The 11,097-nt window shown below is 43.3% G+C and overlaps 1 protein-coding gene across 1 annotated transcript in view; it reads right to left on the reverse strand.

Moving 5' to 3' along the window:
• Positions 1-3,008, reverse strand: part of LOC138032570 (stimulated by retinoic acid gene 6 protein-like) — an 18,027-nt gene extending 15,019 nt beyond the window's left edge. The window contains exons 1-2 of the mRNA XM_068880276.1: positions 2,902-3,008; positions 2,191-2,354 (exon numbers count right to left, since the gene is read on the reverse strand). Coding sequence (XP_068736377.1) covers positions 2,191-2,354; positions 2,902-2,996 — 259 coding nt within the window. The 5' untranslated portion in view covers positions 2,997-3,008. The remainder of the gene's footprint in view (positions 1-2,190; positions 2,355-2,901) is intronic.
• Between the last annotated feature and the right edge of the window lie 8,089 nt (positions 3,009-11,097).

Raw genomic sequence — 11,097 nt, forward strand, 5'->3', positions numbered from 1 at the left:
CGGATCACTCAAGCTTTACTTTTGTCCCAGTGTTCATGCGCGTATATTTGGAAGGTCTCACCGGGTAATAGAAAGGTGCTAGGTTTTTATTGGGAGAAGTTGCTCAATTTCTGCAGATGAAATGCAAGAAATTTGTCAAAACCAAACAAATTTCACTGATTTTTGACAAAGCGCCGAATTCAGCATGACGATTGTTGTGAACGCAATGCTAAATCTCTATCCTAATGCAAGTAACATTTCCAATCAGAAGTCAAAGATGGCCTTTTAGCTTCTAACTATTATGTAATAAAGTCAATAATGCACGCATTTTGATTGGTTCTCGCTAATTATCTATTAGAAAACAGACGCATTGCTCACGTCATATCAAAAACTCTTAAGGCGCCCGCAAACGAGGAAACACTGTTGCGGAAACGTTGTTTTCCGAAATGTTTCTTCGGTGCGCAAACTAGGAAACATTTGCTGAGATAGCAAAATGTTTCGGAACAAATTCAGAAACATTTTTGCTTCCGCAACAAATCTTTTCTGAGGCCACAAACGGGGAAACATTTGCTTCCGCAACAATGTTTCCTCGTTTGCGGCGCCTTTAAGTTATAGCAAAGAAATATTCTCATTTTTAAGAACGAATAATTTTCATGGTCAAACATATATTAATCCCTCCTACGTGATTTAGTTTTTCGTACATGTACTATCTGACTGTTTCTGAGATTAAATTTTTAATTTCACACAGAGTTTGTTTTATGTGTTAACCTTATTTTGGGGTTGAGGGTTTGCTTTGTGAACATCTCCCCCTCATTTTACAGACCAACCATAACTTTTGTCTATGATTTTCCCTCAACTCACCATCCACACACACACTATTCCCCATAACTACCTACTGATTAATGAATGTTTTAATTAGTAGAGAGAAACCCTTCTTGTAAGGCGGATTCTTCTACAAACACCAACTAGGACAGCCACAAAGGTTACTAGGTTATCTGCTGCATCATGTATTCATATTAAAGTGGTACTATGACGAAAATCACATCTTTCCTATCTAAGCCATTTTGAAAAATAAACAAGTAGTCTGTGTGAGAAGAAAAGCGCTGTTTACTTTTTCAAATATCTCTTTTCGTTCCAGAGATATTCGAGTTTTTAAACTATGCAAATTAGCCAAGTGATCACGTCATACACTCAACCACATTTTGTTCAAATCTGATGAAAAGAGATATCTTAGCCAACTTGTATCACAAATTTTTGATTTTTTTCAGTAAGATTCTACTAAATGTTCTCCACAATATGAGCTTAACAGTTCTGTTACCATGGCATCATACTGGGTTCCAGACCTCCCCCATATTAAAAGCTTTCCTGGCCACCTTTGGCATTCCATTTTGATATTTGCTAACAGCACTTCATATGCATGATCCAGAAAGCATATAATATGTTAGCTCGAGTTTGTGGCCTTGTTTAACATTTTTCAAGCTGAAAATCACTAACACATTGAAATCAAGTGGGTGGGGACTGGAAAAGAGTGAGTTGCCATGAGAACAAAATTTTTCATAGCCATAGGTGTGTTTCCTGTAGAACTATTAGACTACCAAGTTTGAATGGTCTGCGCTGCAAATTGGCCAAGTTAGCTCTAATTATATACTAAAGACAATATTGGGTTGAGTGTATGACATCATCAGTCATCTCATTTGCATATTTTACCCATTTTTCAAACTTAAATATCTCCGGAACCAATACAGATATTTGCAAACGGTAAATGGCGTTTTTGTTCTTTTATGAAATTCTATGTGATACACTAAAAAAAATCAAGGGGTAAAAATTTGATCATAGTACCACTTTAAACAAAAAGCAATTTAAGCAATTGTCTCTTATAGACACCTGAAAATTTAAGGCGGCTTCAACGGGATTGGAACCATGATCTTTGCAGTGCAACGCTCTACCAACCCGCACTTAAAATATATACATTTCTTTCATTCACCGAATTCTTCCACGTCAACAAAATGAGCACAACAAAAATTACCTACTCCCAACTGTGTGGCTTCATAGCTCGGTTGCTGGAGCCTTGCACCCAGCATCGCAGTGGTCATGGGTTCGAATCCCGTTCAAGCCACCTGAATTTTGTAGGTGACCATAAGAGATTTCTTAAACTGTCCAAGGATCACTTCTACATTTTGCCTTAAAATTGAAACTTTTTTTTTCACGTACCTTGATCGAAATTCTGAAATCCATGCATCAAGCAAGTTCGGTCGACACGAGATAGAAAAAAAAATCCCAAAGCCATTCCTTTTAACAGGCGAGAGAAAAATGAAAAAATTCCAACAAGAATATTTTGGAAGAAGAGGAAAAACGACACAATGGAGAACAGCCGTCTGCATGAAAGAAAAACGCAGAATCAATACACAGAAAATCAGGGTTAATTACAACTAACAGGGACACGACTAGACTGGACCTTCGATACAATCGTTTTACTACATCGCTTTAGTTCTGCAATAGGTGGTTTGCCATTCATTGCTATAGATACAGGTTACAATGCACTGAAGGGAAGATGACAAATAAAAGCAACTTAGCAAATAATCGAAAATTCACTTCGATTGAGTAGCATTCGAATAGAACTGACTTTTTTTGGATTTAAGGAAGTGTTTGTAACGTTATTGTTAGATGGAATTTAGGCACACATTGTTAGAAGATAAAAATAAGTGTTTTAGGGTAAGGCTATTTTGTGAAAAGGCACTGATTGTACTATCAATGTAAGACTACGTGTGTTACGTTGGGAAACATTTTGTGCAACATGTCTTCCACTGGTGTTGCACAAGACAAGTTAAGCGAATAATGACACTGTAGGTGTGTAAAGGGCAGAAGTATTGTTTGTGAATTCAACATACGCGTGAAAACCGCTTACTGGTGAATGTGGCCTACCTGTTATCCACCGTGATGACTATCTTTGGGAAGTCTCTGTTACGGAAGACAAAGTGAGCAAGAAGCACTTGGAGTATAAACACGATAAATGACATGACGATAGCGGGACTGAAACAGAAACAAAAGTAAATTTTAATGCCTTGGAGATTATTTAACAACGACGGACACGTCGCTCTGCACAGACGCTTTTACTTTGACTCTATTTTCTACGTCCCCTGCAAAACAAAACGCGTCATGAAATAACAAACTGCAAGGTTTTGTGGAAAACGTCAGGACGTGGATTTACATTTTTACCCTTGCTGCTAAATTAAGCGTTGCTCCAAGAAGTTTTATCTTTGAGTTACTGATACACTTTTTTCACGTTCGCAATGGGGAGCATGACTGACCCACTGGTGTGAGCACTCGCTTCCCTCTTATCTGCAATCCGGGTTCAATTCTCAGGCTCGGCGTCATATGTGGGCTGAAATAATGTATGCTTGAAGTGCGGTTTATAGACGAAAAAGAGAAGGGATCCTCGGACTTATCTGGACATTTTAAGCAATTGTATCTTATAGACACGTTAAAAAAATCCAGGTTGCCTCAACGAGATTCGAACCCATGACCTCCGGGACGCCGGCGCAATGCTCCACCAACTGAGAATAACCCGCCGCTCAAATGGGCCCAACAAATTGACGTGCTCCCAGCTTAGTGGCCTCATGGCTCAGTTAGACAGTGGATCATTGCAACGGCGTCGCCTAAACTTTTCAGGTGTCTATAACCGACAATTGCTTAGATTGACTTAACTGATTAGAGTGTAATGTCAAGTGCTAGTTTTCTACCCCATACGAACCATGTGAGCGTTAGCCCTACTAATGGAAATGGGCCCACATAAGGACAGAGAAAAACTCCTATCAGAGGGGGGAATTGAACCCACCACCTTCGGCCTGCTCACGTCTGACCTTGTAGCTCAATCGGTCGAGCAGCGGTGATCTAACCCAAAAGTCGTGGGTTCAATTCCCACCCTGGTCAGAGTTTTTCTCTGTCCTTATGTAGGCCCATTTCCATTAGTAAGGCTAACGTTCACATGGTTTAAATAGGGTAGGAAACTAGCACGTCACATTACACTCTAATCAGTTAAGTCCGTTCAAATTACACGGCCAACGTTTGCAAAAACGTAATCCTTCCAATTGCTTAAATTGTCCAGGTAAGTGCGAAGATCACTACTTTGTTTAATATATGTGGGTTGAGTTCGTTGGCTAGGGCGTTTTCCCGCTCACGTAAATGCAATGTTAAATCTCACTAATGTCCTCCTCGAAGTGATCTATAAAGGAGCCTATGATACATTTTCGTTACGTTGGAAGGCAAGAAAGTCTCAGCACTTGCTATGAGAGAAAGCAAAGACTACTTTCTCGTCAGCTATTAATTTCAGACTCCGAATGTTAAAGCTACAGAGATTTGAACCTAAGACCTTCCGCTCTTAAAAATTGCACCTGACTCCATTGGATTAGCAGAGAGGAATGTAAGTATGGTTTCTGATTGAGGAAAGGAAAGGGAGAGACGTAGATGGAGAGGAGGGAGAGAAGGGAGGGGGAAGGTTGTAATAGGTGTAATATCAAAAAACAAAGAAACCAGCGTTCCAATACTTACAGCAATCTATTTATAAAATACTCCAGTAGTTTTTCTCTGATGGGTTTGTAACCAAGGCTGAAGAAAATGAGGGTTAGAAACAAAGACATGACGACAAAACCTGTGAAAGGAGAATTAAAAACAATAACTACCAGACGTGTACTCAGGTACGTCTGCATTACATGCAAGGACAAATACATATATATATATATATATGGAAGAAAAAGACAAATAAACTACAAGTTCATCCCTACAAGCCTGTTTCGTGGTCGCCCACTCATCAGGGGATTTCCATATATATAGAAAACTTTATTCTATAAATTCTATAAAACTTTATTCAAAAACCAAATAAAAAATATTTACAAAATTACTCAAGAGAAGAGGCTACAGCTAAAGAAGAAATACAAGCTTATCAGCCCGGACTATACATACTACTGGATGAACCCAGATGGAATTAAACTTAGCCTGAGAAAAGCGATGAAAGTCAACTTGGATCCTACGTTTAACATCAGCAATACTACACTTAGCGATAGCTCTAGAGTCCTCCGTACGCCTGTGAAAGGTAGCCTAATTACGAAATTTCCAAATACCGCACAGAATCGACTTGATGATGTACAAAAGCAGACGCAGGCACTTCCTTTCGGGCACCGGGAATTGGTAAAAAAACACGAAGGAGCAATTGGGAACGAAGGGGGCTGACAAAAGCGCAGATAACATAGGGACAAAACGAGACCAGACCAATTTAACCCTACGACAAGCCAAGAAACAATGATCAATGGTTTCTAGACGGGCGCATAAGGCACAGCGAGGCGAGCGAATATAGCCTCATGCGTGGAGAGAATGTCGCACCTTAACGGCACGGAGGGTAATCAACCATGCGAGATCATTTTTATAGTTCTCAGTAAATGAATCGCGGATTAGACCCCAATGACGAGAAAGGGAAAACCGAGAGGGGAGGAAGCCTGACCAGACGGCAGGGAAAATTGGGATGGTGCAGAAATTTGCTAGCAAAACCTAGTAAAGGGCGTGAGACGTGTAAGTAAACCCAGGAGGTAAATCAGTGGCCCGAAAGGAATAAAGGACACTCGCATAAAAGGCAGTGGGGCGGGCAGCGCTTGAGGTTAGGTTATCACACAGCCCGGCCCACTCCGGTCGCAAAGGAGCAGAGCAACAAAAATACTTAGCAAGGTAAAAACCCTTAGAACTAGAATCGGGCACTGAAGTAACTAAAGCCGCAAGCCGCAAGGCGCGGCCCTGGCAAGAAAAATCCTTTAAACCCAAACCTCCACTATCAACAGAACAAATAAGCGATTTACGAGCTAGTCTCTAATCGAGCGCGCCACAAAAAGGGCGATATCAGACTATTAAGTTTACTATAAACCCATTTAGGGGGTACTAAAACGCGCGACACATAGAGCAACTTACTTAACGCTAATATGTTCAAAATAAGGACCTTCCCAATAAAGGACAAAGCTCGCGACTTCCATCTAGAAAGAGTTTTCTCAAGTTTGGACAAACGCGGTTCCCAATTATCGCGCTCAACGTCAACAGTACCGAAGAATACGCCTAAAGTCTTCATTTTCCTAACCCAAGTGAGACCAAGTGGCTCTTCAAGGCGGTCTTTCCAGGCACCAAGCCACATGGCCTCAGTGTTGGACAAACTAAGCTTCGCACCAGAGCCACGCTCGTAAAACGCGATCGCGTCAAAAAGTGAGAAAAGGGAAGAATCGTTTTTGACAAAGGCCGTAGTATCGTCAGCATACTGACCGACCTTAAACTGCACACCACCAGCCCCTGGCAAGAGAAAGCCTTCGATCGCGGGAGAGTCCCTAATACGGCAGGCTAAAACTTCAACGCAGAGAACAAAAAGCATGGAGGACATGGCGTGGCCCTGCCTGACCCCCCGTAGCAAAGGAACAGGATCGGAAAGGAAATAATTGACTAGGATACGCATATAAGCGCCATTATACAAAGTGAAAATCCAGCTACAAAAGGAGGGCCCAAAACCGAAGTGTTCTAAAAGATTCATCAGAAAGGACCGATTAACGCGATCAAAGGCTTTCTCCTGGTCTAAAGAGACGAGAATACCTGTCTCGCCGGTTCTCTCAATTAAATCGAGTTTATCGCGAAGAGCCAAATTAGAAGAAATAGATCTACCTGGAACAGAACATGTCTGATCAGGGTCTACAATAGACCCCAACACTTTTTTCAAACGGAGGGAAAGGGCTTTTGAACAAATCTTATAATCCACATTCACTAACGAAATGGGGCGCCAGTTTTTTAGATTTTTACTATCATCTTTCTTATGAACAAGACGCGTAACACTCGATTTCATAGAGTCACACAGCTCACGATGGGCGATGGACTCATTAAACATATCAACTAAAAGGGGCCCCAAGAGGGACCAGAATGCAGAATAAAACTCAACAATTAAGCCGTCACAACCGAGCGTTTTGTTCCTATTAGAGAGGTGAAGGGCCTCGGACGCCTCGTTCAAAGAAAGAAGACCCTCGCATGATTCGCGCTCAGCATCCGATAACCGGCGGGTAATGTGCTGAAACAAATGGGATTGGGCTACAGGGTCAATTGGCTCTTCAGAAAATAGGGACGAATAAAAACTCTCGTGAGCTTGAATCATGTCAGGGAGGGAAAAAACCGCTTGCCCCTCAGAATCAAAGACAGAGGAGACGGAGCCTTTCTCGTGTCTCTCATTTTCAAGACCGAGAAAGAAACCAGAGGGAGACTCCCCCTCTTCTGCCCACTTAACCCTGCTGAGAATCTTAGAACCCTCGAGCTCGGAATCTAAAAGGGACCGCAGAGCAGCCTCTGAAGTCAGAATTTCAGGACTAGCAGAAACATCGCCTGAAGCCAAACGATTCTTCAGGGCAATTAAGCGATTGGTTAGAAAAACCTTCTGGCACGAGAGTAAACGATGTTTACGACTAGAAAAGGCGATCGCAGTGAGCTTAATGTCAGACTTTAAAGACTCTCAAAAATCGCGCTGAGAAGCAAAGCAATGCCGAAAGGCCAGAAACTGCTCAATTAATTCTGAAATCTCTAAACAAAAGGATTCGTCATCGAGGAGGGATGACACCAACCTTACGTTATCTGCTAAAACGTTAACAGAATTTAAGCTACCTCTAACCCCTGAATTAAATAACCTTAGCAGTTGGCTGAAAGTTAACAAGCTCAGTCTAAATGTTGCTAAAACTGAGCTAATGATTATTGGATCAAGACAAAGGCTATCTGCCCAATGTGACGATGTAGTAATCAGAATTGATGACCAAATTATCAAGAGAGTCGTTCATACCAAATCCTTGGGTCTTACCATAGATGCTCACCTCTCTTGGGGTAAACACGTTGAAGAGATTTGCAAGAAAGTCTCTTCAGCTATAGGCGCCCTAAAACGTGTGCGGCCGTTTATATCCAAAGAAACTGCAATTCTAATTTATAACACCTTAATTATGCCTCATTTTGATTACTGCAGCCCCGTCTGGGACTGTTTGAGTGGTTACTTGAGTGATAAGCTCCAAAAATTACAGAATCGCGCAGCCAGAGTTATTACTAAATCACCCTTTGATGCGAGCTCAAACCACCTTCTTTCCACCCTCAGCTGGGAGAGGCTATCTTTTCGCCGAAAGAAACAAAAAGCCTTAATGATGTATAAAACCATGAATGACCTTGCTCCGGATTATCTACAAAGTCTTTTCTCTCAGCGTCACTCTGCTTACAACTTAAGAAACTCTGAGGGAAGACTGACCCTGTCCAAACCAAGCACCAATTATTTGAAACGAAGCTTCTCTTACAGCGGGGCCATGCTATGGAATAACTTGACCAAAAACTTAAAAAATGCTGCATCCGTTGAGCATTTTAAGCGAAATATCAAGAAGGTAGCTGATATATCGGATTCCCACACGGCAATCATGTAAAGCAGTTGTAATTAGTTTTAGTTTTTAACTTAAGCTTAACTGATGATTTTCCGTGTTTAAATAAAGATTTACATACATACACAATCGTTAAACTTCCAAACTCCCGGGCCTCGCAGGGGGAGAGCCATAATATCATAGTCTAAAATAACAAAGTCATGATCTGAGAAAACGCATGGGAGAATATCGCACCTAGTGACTTGATTACACAGAAGCCGCGGGACCAAAAAGGTATCCAGTCTGCTGGCAATTGAATGGTCTGGGCTGCACCAGGTGAACTGCCTGTCTCGGGGATGCAAAAGATGCCAAGCGTCACGGAGGTTACAGCGAGATTTTAGGTCCAAGAAGCCGGAGTCGAGGGAAACCGACCTACCCAATGTGTCAAGCGTCGAGTCAAAACAATTCATATCCCCCCAATGAGGAGCCGAGAGTTTGGAAGAAAAAAGGACGGGACCGACTAAAAGAAAATCTTTCTCTCAGCTGGAATCTTCGGCACATAAAGGTTACCTAGATTAAGATTGAAATCGTCAAACTTAACAAGTAAGCGGAGAATGCGCCCACTTTGATCCTTCTGCCAAACAGAAACATTATTACGAAAAACATCAGAACATAAGATAGCTACCCCCCCCCCCCCCCCTCTCCTCCCGACAGCAGGGGCCCAGAAGCTGGGGCCCGGCCGCGAAGAGGAGAAGGAGCGCAGAACAGCGTCATTCGAAATCATAGTTTCTTGAATGAAACAAAAGTCTAGGCGTAAAGCACGAAAGAAATCAGAGACCAGCGAAAACTTACGTTGACTTAAACCCCTAACATTAATCGTAGCGCACTTTAAGAAGGCTAAACTAAGTGGGGGCATCCTCACTTATTACAGACAGACGAGACGACTTGCCCAAAGCAGCGCGTCGGGACGAGCCATGTTGAGATCTCTTCCTTCGGAGAGAGGGCCGCTCAAACACAGGAGACATATTATCAGGCACAGCGTCGGAATCCATCAGTTCAGAGGTGGCAATACTCTCAGGCTCAGACTCGTCACTCTCAACACTCGTATCGGTCAGGGAAGAAACAGGAAATTCCTGCACTCCGGGAACTTGAACATCAGGGGCATCCTTGATGAGGCCTTGAGAATTTAATAGGTCAAGCGCAGGCTTAGAAGAAAGGGCCGAGGCCAAGGGCTGGTCAAACTCAGCTTCCAGGGAATCGTCCTCAGACCCTGCAGAATCTTCCCCTGCATTCTCCACTGGAGGGCTATCAAGATCCACGTCACCTGACTCAGCATTCTCAGCATCTAGAAGAGTGGGGGGCACATCCACGGGAAGGGGGTCAGCAGCAGGCCGGCTCGGGGGCTCAGCATCAACGGCATCACGATGAGAAAGCGGGCGGCGATACCAAGAGTGGCGGCAGTCAATGGCCATGTGGCCAGGATCTTTACAAATACAGCATCGAACCCCAGCAGGACAATCACGGGTATGATGGCCAATCACTTCACAGTTAAAGCAGAGCATCTGACGACACTCTTGGGGAAAGTGACCTGGCTCGTTTCATCTTCTGCAGGTCTTTACCTGACCTTCGTACTGTACACGGAGAAGGTACTTACCAAAACGAAGGTATGACGCGATTGGGTCATCGATACACATGCGAAGAGTACGGATACCATTCTGGACCTGGGGGAAGCCCTGGACGGAGGAGCGACGCTGGGAGTAAACAGTGCCATACTTCGACAAACGGAAGGCCAAGGCCGAGTCAGGTAACTTAAAAGGAGCGGCCTACACAACAAGATAAGACAAGGCTCTGCCCGCAAGATGAGCCGCATGAGGCTGGTTTCCAGCAAAGAAAGACAACTGCTGCAAAAATTTGTTTCGGATCTCCTCTTTCGTGAAGGTGAGGACCACTGACGTCGGACTGACGTCGGAGGAAAGCCATCTCTCACCAAGCTATCAAAGATTTGCTTGGTCGTAACTGAGCTGTCAGGGAGTGTGAAGTATGCAGAAGCAGGACGATCAGGCATCACATTCAAAACATCAAAATGCTCTCTTTCAAAAGAAGACAAATAAGACCTGCGACGCGGAGCTACACTGGAAACTTTTAGACGAGAATCAACAGCACCAAGAGTCACTCTATCAGCATAAGAGCCACCAGGACTGGTATCCATGTGGGATGGCGAATCAGATTGGCCAGCTCCAGAAACAGAGGGAGGCACAGGCGTATTTTCCACAATATCAGACCACATAGGGGATACAGGCGTAGGCTGAGACATACCGAAAACAATTTAGGGTAGGACCCACGCCGTTCCCTCCCGGCAGGTACTTAGGACAGGGTCCAACAAAAAAAGAAAAAGCCAATTAGTCTACCACAAATCTGTATGAAACGTCCTATGATGGGCTTCTGTGCCCAGTGCAGTGCTAGAGTGCTCAAACTAGCCAGAGTGCTCAAACTAGCGAGCTAGCGAGCATGCGCAGTTGCTAGCGGCAATGACTCATCCTAGTAGAGTGCTCAATTTGAACATGAAAGCAAAAGCTTTGTAATGTCAAATATGTATAGTTTGAGCACTCTGGCATGGCTTCGATGTACCACATGTGTGTGACATCTGAGGTGGCTTTATAGCTTAACCTCCATCCTAGACATCAGCACTGCACTGATGAGGCCCAGAAGCCCATCATAGCACCTTTCA

Source organism: Montipora capricornis, chromosome 14 (assembly GCF_036669925.1).
Source record: "Montipora capricornis isolate CH-2021 chromosome 14, ASM3666992v2, whole genome shotgun sequence".
NCBI classification, from domain to species: Eukaryota; Metazoa; Cnidaria; class Anthozoa; order Scleractinia; family Acroporidae; genus Montipora; species Montipora capricornis.